The sequence below is a fragment of the Ixodes scapularis genome, unplaced genomic scaffold (genome assembly GCF_016920785.2).
Source record: "Ixodes scapularis isolate PalLabHiFi unplaced genomic scaffold, ASM1692078v2 PGA_scaffold0__279_contigs__length_252992795, whole genome shotgun sequence".
In the NCBI taxonomy this organism is placed as follows: Eukaryota; Metazoa; Arthropoda; class Arachnida; order Ixodida; family Ixodidae; genus Ixodes; species Ixodes scapularis.
In genome coordinates, this window is record NW_024609835.1 from 6,126,688 (window position 1) to 6,149,387 (window position 22,700).

The window sequence follows — 22,700 nt, forward strand, 5'->3', positions numbered from 1 at the left end:
TCACTAGGGTCAGCGGCACCCAGGGCGGTGGCACACAGGGCGGTGGCCCGCGGCAACACTCCCCGCTCATCGTCCACCTCCATTCCCCCCCCCAACTCGTCGCCCGCCGCAACTCTCCCCCCCCCCCCTTCCCGTTGTGACGCCACTGGTTGTGAGTATTTATATGTATTTATATAACACATACTAAATGTTGAAAAAGTACAGGTTTAAGCTTAGCAATTACTTTATTCACTCTCGACCCAGTGGATGAGGAAAAGGAAAAGCAGGTAGTTGGGTGAGGAAACGGAGAAATATGTAGGGCATGCATACACATCTGGGAAATAAAGCAGGACAGTTTCAAGGTGGTGCGATCTCGTTCATAAAAGTATTTACACTGCACTATCTAGCTACCACATGAACTACAAAACTTTAGCGGTTCAGAACCTCCAAGCTGTAAGCGATCCACGCTTTTGAGTAACCTGCATAACTCCAGTTATGGACAAACTGCAATGACTCTTGAAAAGATGTCCCTCTGCCTGGCAAAGAAAAAAAACCTGTCATACATAATTTCCACTCCGAGGCAGGTTGCAGATACGTAGCTCAACCACTACTAAGGTATGTACATGTTCCAAAAAATGTGTGCAATACGCATGCACAACACAAGCATGCCAAACATTAGTAGAAACATGAGAGGACACTTTACTTGAGCACTGCATAAAAATGTTACATTAGCACAGAATCCTCAAGTTTGATACTGTATTCACCTCCTCCTCAAAACACAGATCAATGGGCCTACAAAGTGTTGCACAGAACTGGTCACAACAAACAAAGCTAGATGCACAATTTCAATTAAACAAATGCAAATTGCAGGAAAGTATCGATTTCAGGCTGTAACGAAGGAAAGCAAAGAGACAGTAACATCAAGTTATGTACAGCTCCATAAACACAAGGGGTCATCCAAAAATACAAAATATGCTCATATACTGAGGACTGTGCTAGACTGTAGCCTGACAAGCACTGTGAAGCAGCCAAATAAATTAAGGGGAAAAAAAAAAAAAAGGTACTTTATCTTAGACCTTTATTGATCGATCCTCGAGGTGCACATCGGGGAAACCACTCCTTCGGATAAACATCATATCAAAATTTATTGGGGGTCCACAAACTTCCACAAAGCAGTCTTCTGAATCCTGCAGCCCCAAGGCAGTGAAAGGAAAAGAAAGCTGCTAGAAGAAAGCAAGAGCTCGAGATAGAAACAAGGAGGCCAGAGTCAGCCAACTGAAAGTCCTCTAGGAAAGAAAGAGAGGAAATGAAAGCAAAGACAGACTGGGAGGCGAGAGAAGACAGCACATTCTAGCCAAATGTCACTTGGGGGTGACGCCAAGACCTGGTGTGCACAGGCACCGACTCAGTCAGAAACATCATGCCCCTCTTCATCTTGCAGGTGGGAGTATATGTTCTTGCTTGTGTACACCTGAAGCAAAAGAAAATTCACTTTTCTTAGTTGGGTTACCTAAATCCAACATTAACCAATAAACACCACTACGCAGGAAATTTAGTCTACTTGGCTTCGGAAGTGCATAGGTAAATCAAAACTAAGATTTTTTTTTTGTCCGAGTTTTGGTTTTTAAGCTGAAGGGGCAATGCAACAGCTTTTGTACTTTCGGTAAATACAGCTTAGAGCGATTCCTTGACATCAATAACCCATAAAACATGCATTAAGTTGTAGCAGAAAAAATTGGAGAAAAATTGAGCAGTGCTCGTGCCTACCCTCTCAATTCACAGCCAGAAGCGGCCAAAGGCCCTAAAGTCGTCGAACACAAAGTTGAAGCCCAAAGTTCGCGTTGCGCGCCGATTGGACGCCGGCGAAAAAAGCGCCAAGTCATCGTCGGGATAGTCCAATCGGTGCGCTCCACGAACTTCGGCCCCAACTTTGTGTTTGACGAGTTTAGCTCCCCAGATATCTTGAGTTGATGGTATGCCGCTAATGTTTATCATAACCATGTGTTGCAGGCACGAGCCGAGTTACACACATTGCTCAGATTTGGCAATTCCTGTCATCGCAGCGATTGGGCAGGAGCCACTACCCGAATGCATGCTGAGCCACTGATTTTCACGAGTCCAAAGGCTCACGCAGTGCTCGTGCCTACCGCATGAGCCTCGTTTAAAGAAATTCCAAAGGCACCTAAGCACTTCTTATGAGTTGTGAAGGCAAAAGCATTGATGTCCAATTGAACGCCACTGAGTGCTCCTCGCTGGTGACTGCTCTGCCATTGGGTGAGGCAATGGCGGGAGTGCGAAGCTCGGCGCGGCGTGCTGGAATCATGCATCTTTTCATCATCATCACCCTAGCTGCGAGCACCGGTTGATGACGTTAGACCTCAAAGTGTAACGTTAGGCCTAATGTCACGCCAGCGTATACCTGTGTTCCCCCCTCACATCTAACACTTGCGCGTGCCGGTTGATGACGTTAGACCTCAAAGCGTAACGATAGACCTAACGTCAGGCCAGCGCATACCAGCGTCCCCCCCCACCCGCTGCACTGCCAGCAGTTCGGCTGGCTCCATAGCAACGATGATGCCGCTGCTAAGGAGCAATATGACGCAACGCAGCCAATAGGAATTTAGGTGCCATTTCGCTCAGCCATGGGGAATTAGGTGCCATTTATCGCTGCTACAGACGATAACGCTGGCTTTGCTCCATGGGACAGTTAATGCTTTCGCATTAACACTGTCACCGTGGGGACCACAAAGCTTGACGATGAAATCCCGGGGTAATATTCTTGACGTTGTCAACAATGCAATCCCCGCAACTTTCCCATTGCTTTGCGAAGGAAAGACCGAAAGAAAACGTCCGCTTTTCTTCTTGAAATTGCACGGCGACAAAAAAGCTTCTTGGTCAGCGGCCTTGCCTGCGAGTATGCTTGGATCTCAGTAGTGCCAGCGAGTTTGTGTAAAAGGAGAAACATTCCTAACCAATACTGCTGCACGGCCCCTTTAAAGGGATACTTTAACGAAATTTGAAATATTCCCTTTGTGTTCAAAAATAGGTTGAATATGATCCACAATATCCGTAAATGACAATCGCACGTTTGTATTTTGAGCCTGGTGGCTGTATTTTTCGTTATAAACGGCCCACTCTGGCAAGCGCTCGGAGAAGGCCCAGCGGAGACCACATGACATCCAACGCAATCGTGACGTAGGTCGTCTCAGGACGAGTGAAGCTACGGCGAGGCTGACGTCGAGAGGATGGGCTAGTCGTTCCAGCCACCGAAGCGGCTGCTTTTGTACGAATTTTGAGTGACAGGTTAATCTTCTGTAATCTTGTAGAGGGACAATAGCGACTTCTGCGACACAAAAAAGGCATTCTCGGGAATAGGGGAGTTCCTCCTGCCCCTCTTCTCTCGTCGTGGCCGGAGGCGAGACAACCTCCGTCACTAGTTGTCAAGGTTGCCAGACGGCATTACAAGCGAGGAGTTAGCGACATCCACCAGGTGCTCTTTGCTAATTGTTTAATTCGTTTTAAAATTCCTTTTCGTGACTTTTTTAACAAGATATTGGTATGTTCAATGTGATGCTGCTCCTTTGAACACATATAGACCAAAAAATGAGCGCCGAAATTTCGTTGTAGTATCCCATTAAAAAGACACCGACACCCCCCAAAATGTTTTTTTAATTTTTTGCCAGGCGATTCATTATGGTCTCGGAAAACTACTCAATTAATATTCTGCTGCAGAATCACATATTTTTTTAATAAAGCCAAAAAACGCAACTGCTTGAAACCGAAATCGAAACTTCCGCACCGCATGGAGAAGTAGAGAGGATAGAGCGAGTGGCAGAAGTCACGTGGCTACATCCGACTGTGCAATTATTTTTTTTTTCCCCCGCTCGCAGCAGACGATGTGAGTGGTGGGATCCGTTCGCCGTGCAATTCCTTTGCAGTTATGTTTGTTCCGCTCGCTGTTCTGTACCTGAAGATAAGTTGTTTTGTAGATTTAAGTGTTGGCAATTAGTAGTGAGTGCCCGTGGTGAATTCCCATGATCAGCTCCGAAAAGAATACTCCCAGGATGTTGCGTGAAGAGCTACCTCACATGTCCTGCATCTGAAAGTGGCATTGGGCGGCAGAGGTGTCGAAAATCGAATACCATACCATTTAGTTCAGCGACGTATCGTCCACAACAATTTTTTTTTTTCAGCGATAATTGTAAAAAAAAAATGTAAACATTGCAAAATGTTTGAAAAAAAAAATGGTACTCCCCACTAGGGATAGAATTCGTGCCTGCTGCGTGTGAAGCGGACGTCTTTCCACTGAGCTACTGAAGGAACGCTTACGTTCGTAGTAACGCGGCCGGTCGACTGTATGTCGGAAACTTTGCTGTTGATTTCCCTCCAGTACATGCACTCTTGGCTTAAAGTCGGGCAGCACCACGCATTAACCACATTCGCACCTAGTAAAGGAACCGTACGCGTGCGTATTCAACTCGAAGTACGCACTTCGAGCTTGACGTTTGAGCGAGCGATGTTTTCAGCCACAAGAAGGGACAACGGCTTGGCGACGTCTTCGTGCAATCGGCATGCTGGTCGGGCGCGTCGTACGGGATAAATATCAATTCTTTTGATCGATCCAAAATTTCTCTTCCGAAGGAAGACAAAATTCGCCGGTACCGTGAAAGACAGTTATGAAGTAAAGGTCCCATGCCCGTCGTCCGCTGCCATCCGCGAGTCCCATGAAGCGCGAAACGACGCCATGTTGAGAATTCTACAGTGAACGCACAGAATGCTTCCAATTGTCTAAGCAACCTTTTTTTTTTTTTTTTTTAATCAACGTATTTGCAGGTTTTTGAAAGCCAGAAAAAATGGGTTTCATATTTTTTTTTTTTTTTTCCCTATTTTTAGTATTGACTGTGTGCTTTCAATGACCCACGACTTTGATTAAATTTGGTGGTCGCGTCGAAACCTTAGAAAACAGCCCGTGATCACGAAACAGAGAGTGAGCACGACTCAAACCGGCCAGTTCTTGATCGGCGGCTTCCGGGCGGAAACAAAACGTATTTCGAGCCGCAAATTCTGTTCTGGGTAGTTGGGCTCTCATATGTTGCCTACAACTAAAATCCTCAGCGAGCATAAATACCCTGTCAGTGTCCCTTTAAACACCAATTCAGAGGTGTTTCATTTTTTAGTTCTGCATTACAGTAGAACCTTCTTGATACACTCCATAGATTTATACATTTTTCCAACTGTATTGTTCACCAACTACGGTCCCGTTCAACTCTCTAGGGATATATCCTCGATTTACTATTCATTCTCTTTGGTTTACCAGCTCTTGTGTGCAAAAACATATCACACGTGGCAGACACGACGCACAGTGCCACAGCAACCCTCCCCCTTTTGCACCACTACCCATCGTGTTCACCTCTTTGCCTCTCTGAGCTGTGCTTCTTGTCTTTCTTGCCCGAGTGGGCACAGACTTTGGGCTAGGCTTGAGAGAGATTTGGGCTTTTGCAATGGCCCATTTGTCTTGCCGCGCTTAAGTTGGGCTTCCGTTTCCTTAGTCCTGATAGTTTAGTATACCATAGAAATTGAAATTTGTAATTGTATGAGTTCAGCTTCGCAATTTCTTTTATTGGGATATGCATCGAGCTCCACCGCCTCGCACCGGCACGCTAGGAATAGTGACGGAAGCGGCAGAAATTCTGTGTCAACACGACGGGCTCGAATTCTTTTTATCCATTTCATAGGTCAACCTTTCTTGATTACGATATGACGACGATGATTCAGAGTTAATTGGCGCAGCAGCAACGAGCGCTATAGTGCGCCAAACTAAGTGTAATTAAGGGATACTACAACGAGAACTACTCCTAGGCAACAAAGTTATAAATCATATAAATATCCAGTTTATCTCAAAAAGACTAAAACTCGGCTGAGCGGTACTAAAAGTTTATCGCCAGGCAAAAACGAGGGATGAAATGGAAGGTGATCTCTAAAAAAATCCGGGAAACATGCTTGACGTAGTGCATAACGAGACGAACAATGCCATAAAATGGTCAAAGGCTCTCCACAGGGTCACATAGTGCGACATCTTCACCACGAAGCAGATACTGGTGTGTCACACGGGAGTCACCAATTCTTAGACGGCACAGAAGAACCTCCACACGACGTTCCCTGTTACAGTATTGACCACTTACAACGCAAGCGCTTATAGTGCAAGACCGGATATAACGCGGTTTTTTTAAACCACCGGTTCGCCTCCCATAGAACTCCATGTAATTACATACCGCTTAAGGGTGGACGCAGGTCTTGAAATCGAAAAAAATCGCAAAAATTTCGGTTTTTCAAAAACAGTACTTCAGGACTCCTTGTATATCTGACCTTGTCTCAGCTAATTCTCGTGGTCTAATTCAACCTAGAAGTACGAAAAAAAACGTAATTACCAGTGGCTAGCGAGTTCCAAATGAGCGCGGAGGCGCGAAATGTGGCTCAACGTCGGGCGCATGGTGCTCAGCCGCTGCCGCTCCGATAGCGGCCTTCTTGGTTTCATTTTGTAGCTTGTCTTCCCGGCCATGTTTTCGCGCCTTTTTCGAAGAGAAAGACCTTCTTGAACCGGACCTGTCGTGTGTTTACTGAGTCACAAAAGTCGGCAGCCGATTGGCTACGCAGCTCACGTGACGTAGCGCGCTTACGCTATTGGTGAAAGCGCGCGCCTCCTCTCCGATTTCTCCTTCCTCCTCGCTCTCGCGCGATCCCCTCCACGGCGTCAGCGTCGTCTGCTTCTCGTTTCGTTTGCTTTGTTCGCTTCGACGACAAGCAAGTTCTCTTCGTTTCGCTTCTCGCTATTGCTGATTTTCTTGGTTGTTTACCTCACCTTTCGTTGCATTTACGAAAGAAGTGATGGCCAGGGATAAGCGATTGAAGTCTAGTACGCGTCGTGCGTTCGGAAAGCAGCGACGCCGTCCACCGAAGAGAACGCCCAAGTTATCCCAAGATGCGGCGGCATGTTCGGCCATCCAAGTAGATCGTCCGCGATCACCCTCCGCATCAGCTGCCCGATCGCCTGATCAAGTTTGTGCTCAACCCAGCCCCGCGGCGAGTACATCCCATCGAATCGACACGAGGTTCTACACGCCCGAGGAGAATGCGCAGCGTTCGGAATGCGCCAGCGATGTCAAGCGTGACATCGAGAACAAGTCGGCAACTCAACGGAAGTTCGATCTTCTAGACGTGAACTTCGCGGATGTCGACGGAGGTGCGGGCACCGACTTTGTCGTGATCGACATGGCAGTTTTGGAAGGTCTGTTCGCTAAGACCACGTGCGGGGAGTGCGGCATGCCCGTGAAGTTGACGAAGTCAGCTAGGCAGTATGGGCTGGCTGTGAAGCTAGAACTCTCGTGCACCGGGTGCGACCTCCGCGAGGCCCGTTTTTCGTCGCCGAGGGTCGAAGGAGCAGCAAACATCACGCCTTTTGAAGTAAACCTGAGGGCCCTGAAGGGCATCCAATCCATTGGGAAAGGTGTGACTGCACTTTCGGATTTCTGTGCCTGTATGAACCTGTCGCACAGGGGCCTCCACCACAAGACGTTCCAGGGGCACCTGCGCAAGGTGGTTCGTGTGTGCGAGTCCATTGCAGCAGCATCTGAAGCTGCAAGTGTTGAGGTCGTCAAGGAGCTCTACAGCGACCATCTGCAACCTGTCAACAACATTGACGTCATCTTCGACGGCACATGGATGACCCGGGGGCGATCTTCCCACATTGGAGTGGGGTGCATTATTGAAATGTACACGGGCCTGGTGATCGACCACGTCGTCCTTTCTAACTTTTGCCTCGGCTGTTCCATCGGACCCAAGGCTTCTGAGGAGGGCTACGCCGACTGGCTTGCAGAGCACGAGTGCCAAAAGAACATTGACTGCAGTGCCGGACGCATGGAGGTGGAGGCAGCACTTGTGATGTTCAGGCGCTCGCTTTCAAGACATGGGCTGCGCTACACGACCGTGCTCTCCGACGGAGACAGCCGCACCTTTCATGCACTCACTGAAGAGAAGGTGTATGGTTTTGTGCCCATAGACAAGAAGGACTGCCTCAACCACGTCCACAAACGAATGGGTGCTGCTCTGCGCAACGTGGTTGAAAAGAGAAAAGCACAGGGTGAGGCACTTGGTGGAAGAGGCAAGCTCACCCAAGACAAAATCAAGAAGATAACACAATACTATGGGTATGCCCTCCAAAGCCACAGCCACGATGTGCCTGAGATGAAGAAGGCTGTGCAAGCGACCCTCCGGCACATGTGCTCGACGGATGGTGCCCCTGACCACAGCCTCTGCCCCAGTGGAGCAAGTTCCTGGTGCAAGTACAATCGTGCCCAAGCAAACAATGAAGTGCCACCAGCACACAAGGCTCCGCTGCCTGATGCGGTTCGGGCAGCACTAGAACCAGTGTTTGCTCGGCTGAGTGACGAGAACTTGCTGGAACGGTGTTCCGACGGGAAAACTCAGAATGCGAGTGAGTGTCTACACTCTGTCATCTGGGCGCAGACGTCCAAGAACAGCCACGCATCACTGCTCAGCGTGACCAGAGCTGTTGCCAAAGCTGTAGCAGTCTTCAACCAAGGCAGGAGAAAGACCAATGAGAGTGTAGCTTCTGGGCTGGGCTACGCTTGTGGCAACTGCCTCACTCGACGAAGCGTGGAGAAGGACCGACAACGGCTCCTGAAGTCAAACAAGGTGTTCTCGGACAGCCAAGCCACAAGGAAGAAGCTCTCCAAACGGCACAGGTTGGAGAAGTCCGACGACTACAGCCCGGGACAGCTTTGAACCTAGACAACGCGCGGTGTTGAGCAAAAAACGGCTCTTCTTAGGGCCAATCATTTTTGTTTATTGGAATTATATCCTCAGTGAGCACATGTCACCTCCCGTTGTCTCCAAGCTTATCAAGGTTACTTTCATACTATTGCTACAGGCTCTTATTTCAATATTCAAATGCTCTATCAAGAAAAGAAATTTTAAAAAATTAGTGGATTATGGAACCTGGAGAGTCGTCTTGCGTAACTTGCAATATCTTCAGTTTCAAAAGACGTACCTAAAAATGACTTACAGATATGAAAGCAGAAAGAACAGATGCACATGTGAGGGAGATATTGTTGCAGTATTAGTGATAGTGTTTATATAATCAACTGTCAAACTTCAAACGCGATTTTCTCAGCTTCGTTTTTTTTACAACCTTCCGAAGGCTTCCGCAACTTTTTGCCAAGTTCTTCTTGTCCGATCATCAAAACTTTTATACCCTCTTATTCGCATGTGGCTTAGCTGCAGGCTGACATTCTTCTTTTTTTGATAAGCCTCAGGCATAAATTATAATTGGCTAATTAGATTACATTATTTCGGTTCAAAATTTTGTAACATTTTGTTGACATATCTCAATAAGATAAAGTCATTTTAGAAAAAAACCGAGAATGTCATCTGCTTCAGCAGCTCTTTGGCTATCACTTCATGTCATTAAAGTAGCAGAATGAGTTGAGAAAGTTGATTAAAGTTGCGTAAGATATTGCATAATAAGTTTCATATTATTTAGTAAAACTTTTTTTCTATAAACAGTAGCTCTAATCTGAGTGCATATTTGGAGTCTGCATAGGAAAACACACTAGCATGCAAAATTTGGTGGCATTCTGACCAGAAATAAAAAAAATTGTTTCAAGACCCTAGTGCCCCCTTAAAATGCAGGCGCGCGAAGGGAAATACCGGTTATAGTGTGGTTTCTGGAACAGCCCACCGACCGACCAGTGCAGCGAGCACGCTTCCCTGTGCGACACTAGATAACGGCGCTGACGGCGCTAGCCGCAAGGAGGTTGCTTGAAGAAGCGGGGAGAAGCGAAGAGAGAGGCTTCAGTTGCCATAGCGACGGAGGGATGCATGCACGTGTCGATCACATGCGTGCGTCCCTCCGCTGCATTGGAAAACAACCGCAACGACAGACCAATCGCAGGTCGAGGAGAAGTGTTCGCGCGTTGCATGCCGGTCGCAGGCCAGCTTCTTCTATCTGCAAACATGGCGTTGGTTGTGATCGTCGTCGTAGATGGTGTGGTGGAAGCTCATCGTTCCGCGTAAAAGCGCTATCCTTGACTGTGAATTTTCGTTGTGTGTCGCTATGATAACCCAGCACGTACTAGAAGGGAAGATCCACCTACTCGTGCGGCGATGTCGTGGCGGCGTTCTCAAGACGGCAGAAACACCCGCGCCATTGTGTTTGTTCTTCGACTACACTGGTGCTTTCTAAGCATTTGTGTCCTTGAACATCGCCCGGATTTCTTATTTGGCGCATTTCATGCGTGTGCTCAAGTTGAAGGTATTACTGGCGCGTACCGTATGAAGGATGCGAATTTTCACGCGTTTTCATCTCCGGAGAAAAGTGATTAGGGTTAGCAATCCTGAACGCTCGCAACGTCCGTCCGCAACCCGCGACGCCGTTAAAAGGCTGCGCCAACGAAAGCCGCTCATTTCTTTCAAAATGTGTGACACACTTGAGACAGAACTGTACTATAATCTGGTGAAATAAAGACTTTCCTCAAACTAAGCTTTATTTTTCATCTAACTTAAAATAAATTCTTTTACAATGGTAAGATGTCTGATGGCATGTATTTGGGCCTGGAAAATTGATGTTTTGGTTATAGCGCGGTACCGCTTACAGTGCGGATTTTCGCAACTCCCACAACATACGTTATATGCGGTCTACACTGTATAAGAGCTCTCCCAAACGCCCAGAACGGACTTGATGATGTGGAGTTTGTTGTTGCTCTCTGTATCTCATTCCAGCTGCCATGTGTGAAAAATAGATTCTCGTGATTACAATAACAGAAAAAGATTGCGACACGTAAAGATAAATATGGTACCGTATTTACACGATTGTAAGTCGACTCGATTGTAAGTCAACCCTCCACATTGCACATCAGCAAAAAAAAATCTTTAGATCCGCATTTTACTGCAGACACGGGAGAACGGCAAAATATCTGTTTCGAAAGCCGAGCCTCCAACACGCGCAAGGTGCATGAGATGCCCGGGCATTATCAATACTGGGAAGTTCACACTGCAGGCGGGACAACTGAAGCTGCTCACTGTCGTTCTCACTCCGTCCGGGACTTGACTACGACTCGTCCGTACTGGTGATGTCAGGCACGTCGTCATCACTGCTACGTTCTCGAAGCACATCGTCGGCGTCGTCCAACAAAATTTTGCACTTCACAAATGACAGGATCAAATGCATCTTCTGTGCTTGCTCAGCGATCGCGTTACATATCATGGGTAGGGACCGATTGCACACTTTTGCGGTGTACGTCGCAAGCCTGACTTCCAACTCTGGAACCATACTTTGGCCTACGGAAGCCCCTTTGTTTGCCGTCACAGTTTAACATCCCGCACCACTGCAGACTCCACTGCAGCATCACCCGCTCCGACGGGTCGAACTTGAGTCTAACAGCACAGTTGTTGGTTGCTTCTGAGTGAAGAATGGCCATAAACGAGCACCGAAAACCTAAACTTCCCGGATCACGCGTGATATACAAAACAACGTAGTTAGCGCTCCAGCATGATCTCGTCACTCGATCAAACGATGTGCTACCGTGAATCGTGCGAAAAACTGCGAAGTGAAGCCACGGGGTGAATGAGCTATAAGGCTGTTCCAGCGGCCAGCGGCCTCCGGAGTGGCTCTTACAAGAAGTGCCGCCACACCCCAGGAGTCGGGCGCGCCGTGCGCTGTTCACCGCCGTATATTCGGCTTAATTTGCGAATCGCTATCAATAATAATCGGTCACGCAAATAAAAAAATAATTAATTTGTAAAATGAGCACATAGAATAGTGCAATGCTAGAGGTACAGCTGGCTGAACTCGTAACAAGCCGGGTGTCCATGATATCGCGATTGTTTCGTTTTTGCCGGTGGTGAAATGCTTTGGTTCGATTATAAGTCAACCCCCCCCCCCCCCCCACTTCAGATCTTCAAATATTGAAAAAAAGGGTCGACCTACATTCGCGTAAATACGGTACTTTTCTCCACAGCAGTGAACGCCCGTAGAAACAAATTGCACCGTGAAAGTTGTGTTTGGTCTCATCTATAAACCCCTCCACTGTTTACAAAAAGTGACAGTTTGCTGTACAACATTACCAGTCCAGCAGCACACACTCACCACACAGACAAAGCCCAAAGGCGGACAACAAGCGCGTGCTGGATGCTTCTACTGCACGCTTTGCCCATTACTGACCCCAAAATGGCAGCTACCAAAAGTCTTTTCGTAAAACGACGGTTAAACCTTCAAAGAGAGTTATTAGTATTAGTTATTATTTCACCCGATAAACATATTAATGAGGTTCCACCGTATCTTCAAGCCCTCTTAGGTGAACAAAAATATAGTTCGCGATGGTTCTACTAGGCAGGCTAAAGAGAGAAGGTGATTGAGGCTCTCCCTTGGGGGGACAAACACAAGCTCTTTTTCTGAAGCCAAAATTCTAAAAAAATACGAAACGTTTCAGGGTGTACTTAGATCACAGAACTATCCACCGACAAGTCAGCTAAACCAATACCACCCTGAACACAAGGCCTGCACCCCCCCCCCCCCCCCAAATGTCGGCATTAGTGGATCCCCGCAGCGCCACCAGCCATCTCGCAGTGTCTCGAAACGCCGAGAGAAACGCGTCTGCCGCTTTGCGCCACCTTTCGCCGAGATTCAATGTGTTTGCTGTTCGGGGCGGGTTGGGGATCCAACCACAACGACGTTGTTGCGCGGGCCTCGTCTTCCGAGTGGCACTGGCCAAACCGTGCAGTGTGTTCGGGTGACGCGCAACTCCCGCAAGCGTACCACTTTGCCGTCGTCGGCCTTGCCACCAGCGAGGTCCGGTTTCGAGGGCAGCCTTTCGCCGCCGTTGCGACTGCTGTGACCGTCCCTCGCGCCGCCCGGCTCCCCCCACCGTGCACGCTCGCTTGGACGCTCGCCACCTGGTCGCGAAGAGCGAGGGAAGAAACAAATATTGATGCTCCGTGCTTTCAGTCTGCCCAGTCTCGCTGCAAAATGAACAGGTGTGCAAATGCGTTGCTCTGTCGACGAAGCTTCGCGAGGTGTCGAGAGAGTTTCTGCAACGTGTTTTTGCGGAAAATTATTGGTAGGCAGCTTCGCTAGAGACCAACACCGATAAAAGCCAAAGTTCACAACATTGCCATGTTTCACTGCACACCGGTGACCCAACCACAACTGCAAAGCGGTGCAACAGAGATGCAACACAAGTTCATGGGCAATTGATGATGAGAACAAGTGGATCCGCTTCGCAGATGCAATTCAAATCTTCGCAACCATGTCTCTTCCATCGTCTCTCGTTTCTCCCTTTCCTCTCCCATCGTGACTTTCAAACGCCAGTGTGAATGCAGCCTGAAAGCTGTCAGGAATCAGCGTACACTCGCGATTCTATTTGAAATCACTTTTCAGCCCGTGTTCCACATCACTTTTCTGTGCAATGCTAGCGAGACTAGTGCAGCTCCACATCGGTGCAGAGAAAAGATAAAGACAGGCAAGGAGGGTTCTCCCTGCCCCCTTAACCGTGCTAATAGCAGTTAAAAAGAAAGAAGGAAAATCTTTATCATTTACTTCACCCTGCTCATTGACAAAGTCTTGGACCCCTGGGAAAGCTGCACATTTATGCAGGCTGAAATGGGAACGTTTCAGCTACAATAGCTGCTGCCAGAGGGTGCGATGCAGTCGTGCCTATTTAAAACCAGGGCTTAACACTTTCTGATTTCATACTGTTTTCTGATATCGAGGATAAAAATTAACTTCTTTTCGTCTGTGCAATAATGGCAGAAAAAAAATCAATACTCAGAGCCATTTCTATTTTCCCGTATAAAAAATGAAAAAATGAAAAAAAAAAAAAAAAGAAAAACAGTTTTTAATGCGGCTTACATACAGTAGTCTCACGATAATTTAAACTCTGGCATAACATATTTCTGGTTAATTCAAACGAATTTCGAAACTTGGGTTTTCCCACTATGTTTTTAATGTATTTATAAACCACCCAATTCAAACGCCGTTTTCGTGTAATTCACACTTTTTGTTCTCGCGGCCCCGTTGAGCGTGCTTCTTTCTGAACACCGGTGCACTGCAGAGAAGCAATACCCGCGGAGCTCTGCTTCTTTGCAGTCCACCACAGCACGAGACAAACTGTTCGTTATGCGAGTAAATACGGTAATCAGGTCCAACAGCATCTCCAAGGAACTCAAAACGCGGAATTACCGTATTTACTCGAATGTAACGCGACCACGATTTTAACGCAAAAAATGACTTTTCACAGCGCGAAAAAAAAAAAAAAAAAAAAAGAAGACGAATGTAACGCGAGTTACGCGAGGGGAAAAAAGTACCTTAAAAAGTACTACAACGTGGTCTGCGGAAGCCTTTTCGGCCGGGTTCACACTTGAAGAGCGCTTCACGCTGGAGCCTCCACCCACGGGTAGTCGATTCTGTCACATCTAGTCGCCGACCGATTTTTCGGACTCCGATTTTTCGGACTTGTTCGATATTTCGGACCTAAAGGCGGAACCATGACTTACCCCATAGAAATAGTGCTTATTTACGACCAATGTTTCGGACAGCTTGAAGTCCGAAAGTTCGATTATTCGGACAAAATCGGACAAAATCGGCGCGAGCGATCAGCGGAAAACATCATCGAGAAGCGGCCATTTTGAATTCTGTGTTGGCTGCAAATGGATTGGCTTGGTTTGGCAGCGCTACTTGAGTACTCCTGAGTCCTACCGCTAGGTGACACTATGCTAGCCCTTTTTTTCCATTTAGCTGCACGTCATCATCATCATCATCATTATCATTTTGCTTTGCTTTTCCGTTGCTTCGCGTCGCCAATCGCCATTTTGAGCTCGTGGATTTGCGCTTCTTAACTTGTTTGGTCAGCGCTGGCTTGGACGTCATGGCCCGATCTGTTGTTCTGCCGCCGCGATGTGTCGTTAAAAAGCGCAGAAAGTACTCGACCATAACGCTAGAAAAGAAGGCAGCGATTGTCAAGCTAACAGAAAGTTGCCGAACGCAAACGGAGGTGTAACTGAGACAAGGCACTGTTTACGGCTTTTTAAAGCCCATTTGGAAGTAATAAAGGCAAGTTTTTTAATCTGCTGATTTTTCGGACTGCTCTATTATTCGGACGTTTTTTCGGTCCCTGCGAAGTCCGATAAATCGGTCGGCGACTGTACCCGTCGAGCCGTGGCAGAGTTTCCGATTTCCTCAGTCATCATAATTGCACTTCTTTTAAAGCGGGCGTCGTACTGAGCTCGACGCGTCGCCATTTGCTCGAGACTAGTCGTGGACACACGTAGCAGCAGCTCACAAAACACGAGCACATGGGTACGGTAACCCTAACAGAAAGAGAAAGCGTGGTGAAGGTAACCCGTAACCCTAACATGGGTGCAACGAGTCGCAAACAAGAATAGGATTGGATTGGCTGTTTCCAGAGTGTATATGTTGCCAGCAGAAGATTGAAAGATCGCGAGATTTGTCGTAGCCATTTTAAAGAGCCTGTGCTGCGACACCGCCAAGGCAAAATTTGAGGCGTTTCGATTATAACGCGAACCCCCAAATTAGGCAAGGGAAATTCGGAAAAAAAACTCACGTTACATTTGAGTAAATACGGTAATCTTTCGCTTCTTCGTTTCTCCACGCAATCAACTATAGTCCGTTGCAACTCAAGAACGGCAGGAGATGGAGTTCTTCCCTCTTTCCAAATTAGCAGACAGAATGCCCAAGAGGAGGAAAGTGGACTCCAACGTTTGCTGTGCTAATGTGGAAAGAAAGAAGGGCTCTGTCTACTGCTCACCTTGAGTTGCAACGCACTGCAGCACGGTGCTCACCTTTCGAGGAGGCAGATCCCTCGTGTCCATGTGGTGGCTGTCTGCTCCCCTGAGAGGCTGAATATTGCTGGTCGCTGTCCTGCAAGAGCAAGCACTCGCTGCTAATTTCCACCGCCTCCAGCATTACCGGAGCAGAGTTGAGAGGAAAAAGGGGCACACGGTAAAAGAACAATCTCTGCAATAGAATAACTGCTGCTTTAGAGTGGGGGTCGGCGACCCTTTTGCTGCAGCAGGCCAGATCGTCACGAAACAGACAGAGAGCGGGCCGGATGAAAAATAAAAATGGGGGAGGGGGGATGATCAGTTTCCAAACATGAATGATATGACGCGCAGTGAACTGCTATGCCACGAGTTGCACACTGTATGTTGCGGGGCTCTTAGGACCCAGGTTCCGCCTCCATCATTTTCAAGGGCAAGCAGTTCTCATTTCAACGTCCAAAGACCCTGACAAAATAAGAGCCGACCGTCCAATAGTGCCTTGTAATGATGGCCTACAAAATTCGTGCGAAAATCTTGACCAGTCGCTTGGCCAGAATCTCCATAGTAACTTATGCCTCTGTGTGCGACAGAAACTTGTAATTGACAGTGATACAAAACCGTGATTTCGAACAGTTTATGGTGAATACGATGACCTTAATTATTGCTTCTGAATGCATCACTTTGGTGAACAACAACTGTGGATAGCTGGTAACGAGTTTCTTCCCACGAATTTTTTTGAGGTGGACATGACCACCATGCGAGTGGTGGGGTGGAGGGGGGGGTTGTTGTTTCCAATGTGGCACAATCTGGCTTGCCGACAGAAGGTACCGTATAAACTTGTGCAAGGGACGCACTATTTTTTCCCCATTTGAGGGCAAATTTTCGGGGTGCGACCCACATACTGTATCCACATTCCGAAATTAACAAACATGAGCGCGCTCGGCTCCACTGGTCGGAAACTCCTTCACTCCGGAATCGGGACTCGATTGTCAGTCGGATTTAATTAGTTTACATACTGCACAATATGCATCTTTTTTTTTTTGCCGTACTTGATAGCATGCACGGCAGCTTTCGATTTGAATCCCGTATGACTGGTGAAGTGGTACTTGCCCATAGCTCTCAGATTGCGCGAAAAGACCGACAAATCACGACGCTTTGACATGAATCGAAGAACAAAAGGAAACCTCCCCAGAGCGTACAGTGGCGTTCGGAAACATGAGTGCACGCGCGAGCCGAGCCCGCTGAATCCCCATTACTCGCGCTTGCCACGGAACCTGACATATCCATTATCTTTTCTCAATGCCTTGCCGCAACATAAATGCATCCCGACAGTGCGGCTGACCACGATCGAGGTCGACAGCCATTATGCCATTCGGTGATACGGATGTGTGGAAAGGAAATATTGGGGATGCGTACACGTGCCACTACGTGCTTGGGAGGTGGCTAGCGCCACCTAGCGATATATATTCATAGAAACGTGGCATTACGGTCGGCGCGCCTCAAAAACAAGCGGGTGCGGAGCATACGCAAATAATTTCTGTACTTTTTTTTTTGGTTTGAAATATTTTGTTCTAAATATGGGGGTGCGGCTCTTACTTGGGTGCGGCCCTTACACGCGATTATACGGTACTTTGCGTAGGCTCTTTAACCTTGCAGAGTGCCTCTGCTTTAAAGAAAAGGTTCTCAAACTGTATTCCTAAACACCCTGGTATTCCCCGGAGCACCATCCCCGAATCTCCGAGATCTCAAATTTCCTCGACCATCCCTACCCCAAAGCAAAGCGTTCTTTCAGTTTGAGCACTATTTCAGCAGAGCTGAGCCACACGTTGACACCTAACTATAAGCCAAACACTCCTTAGCATGTGCATCATTGTCTACAAGGTCGGCGGTCTCCCGTACCGACGTAGTGCACCAGTGCCCAGACCAGGAGGGGCTCCTCCCCTGCCACTCGAGGCAGGCGGGGTTCCTCGAGATCCACGAGCCTGAGAACTTTCGAGGGATGCTCGACCTAACTACGATCACGGTACGAGACAGTCTTAAAAGCTACTGTTTATGGCGACAAACGCCATACCGTTACTTCTTACGGCGACACGGTGCGTGAATGAACGTGAAAAGTGCGGAGAAGGGGGCTCTCTCGCTTGGTGGTTCTGCACCACTCACGTTGCTGTACTGCCGCGAGACGGGCTGCCTGGCCCCCTCGTCGTAGGAGTCTCGGCCGCCGGATTCCGAAGAGCGCCGGGAGCGTCCCGACCCAGAGCCAACGCTCGAGCGCCTCACCCGCTCGTCCTTCCGGCTGGGAGAGAGGTCACCGGTTAGAGGAATTACCCTCCCAGGAGGAAAAGATCAAATGCCAAAGGGCGCACGATGGAAAACAAGCTGTTTTCATGACTCACTTTGCTCCTGTATACTGTCGAGACCAGTTATAACGAAGTCAATGAGAATCGGAAATCACTTTGCTATATCCGCTATTTTCTTATTGCCGACCTTGGTTAACGAAGTGCAAAAGAGAATGGGAAATTGTGATCGCTTCGCTGTAGCAGCTATTTCGTTACAACTGATCTCGACAGTAAACCCTTTCATGTTGACAAACACAAGCAGTTACTTGCCTCCTAAGAAACCTCTAGTCACTACATTTCAACAGACCTTCGAGCTTCTTTATGTCACAATAGTTAAGGGACGACATTACCCAGAAGAAAAAAAAAATGAAATAAAAATCTGATTTTGAAATCTGCCATATTTATATTGAACAACATCTAGAGAGTATTCACAGAAAGTTTCACTTGTTTACACTGCATTAATAATTTTTTATTAATTATTTTCAGTACACCGATGCTAAAGAAGAGGTTGGAGCACCTTGAATACATTTTTCTCCATTCCAGGTTTTGGCATAAATTTCACTTTTGGAAAACTATTGTATTGTTATTATGTAACATGGATTTATTTTTCTGAGTTTTTCTGGGATGAAATTTTAAGGGGAAGATAGCTATGAGCTTATATTTTTTTATTTTTGCCATTTTTCATGCTCAAGAACTAGAATTTTGGACTAAGGGTGGAAAGCTACAAGAACAGTATTTATTGACATCTTGTAGACTCCGAGATGGGGGGGAACAATAAGAAAACAACCAAACACAACCAAATTATGTTTTTTTTTCGTTCCCCCCATCTTAGGATTTTCCTTCCTTATCACAGGGCCGTTCCCCATCTCAGAGTCTACAAGATGTCGATTAACCCCTTAAGTGCCTTGGACGAGCTGAGGTCGTCGGCCAGTTTCTGGCTAAAAATGCCGTGGACGAGCTGAGCTCGTCCAGTGGTTTTTTCGGTTGCCCTCAATTCCACGGACGAACTAGGCTCGTCCCAGTAGTTGTGCGGCGCTGATCATAGATGGCAGCACTCGTATTAGTTGGCAAATATTTTTTTCGCCACCGCTGATTTTTGCGTAATAAACTTTTCAAATTTTATGTGTAATACTAAAGTAAAAATTCAAAATAAAAAAAGAATCTGGCACTTTTAGGTTACTTTTGGAAAAAACAATTTGGCACTTAAGGAGTTAATTACCAGCTCTCCTGCACTCTATCACTGCTTACAGTATTTATGTTTAGTGGCTTTTTTGTCACGAAAGATGGTATAATATAGAAATATAGCTGCACCGCTATCTGCTCTGAACTGTCATAAAGCAATATAACACATGAAAACAACAAATTTATAATTTCAAAACGATAGCGTTCCTACGCAGACACGCCCACTTTCACCTTCAAACATTTGCAATTTGTTTTGGTACTTCACGGTACTTCACCCAGGTCACCAAAATTTGCCACAAATGTTCTCAACATCAATAAAAACAAGCCCTGTAAGTGTCATTTAAATCAGACAAGTGGTTCAAACATTCACTTTTTTGGGTAGTGTCCCCCCAGAAAGTTCACGGGGACACAAAATGCAACAGCGTATCCTCGTGGCGCTTTCACCGAAAGGGTCTATGTGTATCAATATTTTGACTTCGATAGGGGGGGAGGGGTTTACACTGAGTATCTGTAGATTGGTTGTTAATTATTCTGGTGTATTCGTGCTTTTGCAGAAAAATTGCAGCCGCCCATCTTTTCCCTCTTCACCTCGTCAGCGTTTTGTCTTCACCGCCAACTTACACTAAACCACCGGCCTCGTCACGATAGCTTTAACCGCTAATCACAATCAACTCTTTCCTTTTAAAGAAGAGGAAACAGATCACCAAAACTAGGGAAAGCTGCGGAATAAATAAAAATTTATGACACTCACTGAAGAATGTAGACTGCTTTACTATCTAGGATGATGCTACTTTATTCTATTCAAGGGCTCTAGAACAGAGTTCTTTGGTGGAATCACTCAAGGAGTCACAAAAAGGACCTTGAAACAAAAGTGGAAAAAAAGAAATTAAACTAAACATTTCTTAAATTCTCTAAAGTCACTGACAAGGTGAGACGGGCAGGGAGGAGCTTCAGTTGGCCTGCCTCCAGCACGAGCTTCTGACCTTCGACAATGCTTCATGCACCAGCCAGTAACTATAGCGTAACGTGTCCATGAAAATCTGCTTAAAAACCGACGACCAGTTTGCGCTTTCCACTTTTCCCCCGCTACTTACTCTCCCCCTTCTACCCTCTCCACCGCTGCCCGTTTCCTCCTCCCCCAGGGTGAGAAGGATCTTCTGCCTTGCAGAACCTCGTGCCTGGTCGTCAACCTTGAAGCTAACGGAGCTCCCGTTTTTTGTCTTCTTTACTCATAAAGTCAGTCACTCTGCTTATCATTCGCACAAAAACTAGGAGGATGCTTAAGCTTTGCTTTACGAGTGGAACGCAATGAAGTTGTCGGACCTCGTCTGCATCGCCTTCTCGTTCGCTTCTCCGCCAGCCATTGAGCAGGAAGTGCGGCGGACATGGTCTAGTCAGTAGCGTGTCTGGCTCGCAACCGAAGGATTCTGGGTTCGAATCCCGCCTAAAACTAATCAAGATTTTCTTTAAAAAAACCCTAAAAAAAATAAAGTTCTTTTTTTAAACATTCTGGTTGGGACACACGTGTCAAAAAATTAATTTTAAGCGAAAAAACATCTTTAGAGCAATATTGACGGCGCGAGATGCGATTTAGTAGATCGTCAACTCTTTTCTACTTGTTTTTTCTCTCGGCATTTCGGGCAGAGGTGGATCGGCTTCGCCTTCACATTGAGGTGGGAAGAGTGTATGACCACTGCCTGATGTCATAGACTTCGCGCAGAATTTAGAATAAATCTCGCGCCGTCAATATTGATCCAAATTTTTTTTTTTTTTTGCGTGAAATTAATTTTTTGACACGCTGTCCCAATTAGACTGCTAAAAAAAATTTTTTCCTTTCAAGGGCCCTTTAAGGCAAATGAATTACTGCATGAAGTGAAATCATTTGAGACATGGGGCGAACTTTAATTCGAATTACATGCCATGTTTTTAATCCCTTTCGTTTGATGCGCAACGTAATGTTCAACGCAAGTGTTATGAGTTGTTTGAAATAACCGCGCAAAGTCACGCGGCTGCGACGTCGTGACCCTGTCGACCAATCCCAATTTCTTCCACGACAAGAGCTCCTCGACGCCGTGGCGTTAAAAGACACAGAGTTTGCCGTAGACACGACGATGTAATTGCCCGCGAACATGCCCCGAGCACATTCAAAGCACGCTTGCTCCATACACGCGTATGCTTCGGACGCGTCTGTAGACAGTTTTTGTACGACCGACGTGGCAGAGAGGAGGGAACACGCCTCAGGGAGTGTGCGCAGACCGTCTTTTTTTCAACGCATCAGCAGCCTGACCGCAACATGGCCGTCCTTCGAGTCGCGAGCCCCTCGAAACCCCAGCCTCGACGCAAACCCGGGACGGCGCGTGAACGTACCTGTCGACGAACGGCTCGCGGCTCATGATCTGCTTGCGCTCCTCCTCTTCGCGCTGCTTGGCCAGGCGCTCCTCAATCTCCCTCTCCCTCGCTGCCGTATCCACCGGCCTTGCCCCGCCAAAGATGGCCGCCGACGCCTTGGCAGGTGCCGGGGCGGCTGGGGCAGCCGCTGCGGCCGCCTCCTTGGCCGGAGCCTCCACGGGCACGGAGCGCGGCTTGAGCTGCAGCTTCTTGCGCTCCCTGGGGCCCGAATCTGCCGGGACACTCAAAGGACTCGGTCGGGGTGCCAAAAAGCGATTTAGACCGGTTCGCACACTTGCGACTGCTAACGACCGAGTGCCTCAAAAACTACTTGGGAACCTCTTACGACGAGAGGAAGCGGTGGTGCCATCAATCGGAAAGACGCGATGCTTTCATAAATTTCCTCATTCTTTCTTTATTGGCTCGAAAAACCTCAGACAATGCAATACACCGCCATTGCTCGTAGATAGTGTGTAAAATTGTTCTCGCAAATACTGCAACACCCTTGCTCTAGTGAAAATCAAATCCAGGGTCACCTCATAGGTGGCGCCAGCATCCCAGTGTGCCCCCTTGTCTAACGAATTCTCAGTCGTAAGCAAAACGCAATGCTGTGAACCGGCCTTTACGCTACAACTGCTCTGCCGACCGTTCCGCGAATAGTGTCGGATCCTCCTCGTAACCGGAACTCGCGCACCTATTTTCCCGCGGGGCTTAGGGAGGTTTAGGGCCCCTAAAATAACCTCTGCTTCGGAGTAGCGACACTTGGCCATCTCGGAGCTCATAATCGTGGTTGTCATTTATCCGCAGCTTTAATTGAAATCGCGAGAAGCGCCATTCCGTTCACAGGAGATCTTAGAATGGTGCGCGACAGGGCAAAACAATTCCGTCAGAGGCCCCCCGACACCACATCCACAGCTTGGAAAGTCGCATTTTCTTATCGTACCGATTGCCAGTCGCACCTAG

General features: G+C 47.4%; 1 protein-coding gene across 4 annotated transcripts in view; it reads right to left on the reverse strand.

The window, feature by feature from the left end:
* Nucleotides 1–205: 205 nt before the first annotated feature.
* LOC8028500 (eukaryotic translation initiation factor 4B) overlaps nt 206–22,700 on the reverse strand; it is a 32,698-nt gene continuing 10,203 nt past the window's right edge. For all 4 annotated transcript variants that reach the window (XM_029968155.4, XM_040213548.3, XM_042288628.1 and 1 more), the window contains exons 9-13: nt 21,717–21,969; nt 17,992–18,124; nt 15,853–15,931; nt 12,812–12,948; nt 206–1,450 (exon numbers count right to left, since the gene is read on the reverse strand). In XM_029968155.4, coding sequence (XP_029824015.2) covers nt 1,385–1,450; nt 12,812–12,948; nt 15,853–15,931; nt 17,992–18,124; nt 21,717–21,969 — 668 coding nt within the window. In that variant the 3' untranslated portion in view covers nt 206–1,384. The remainder of the gene's footprint in view (nt 1,451–12,811; nt 12,949–15,852; nt 15,932–17,991; nt 18,125–21,716; nt 21,970–22,700) is intronic.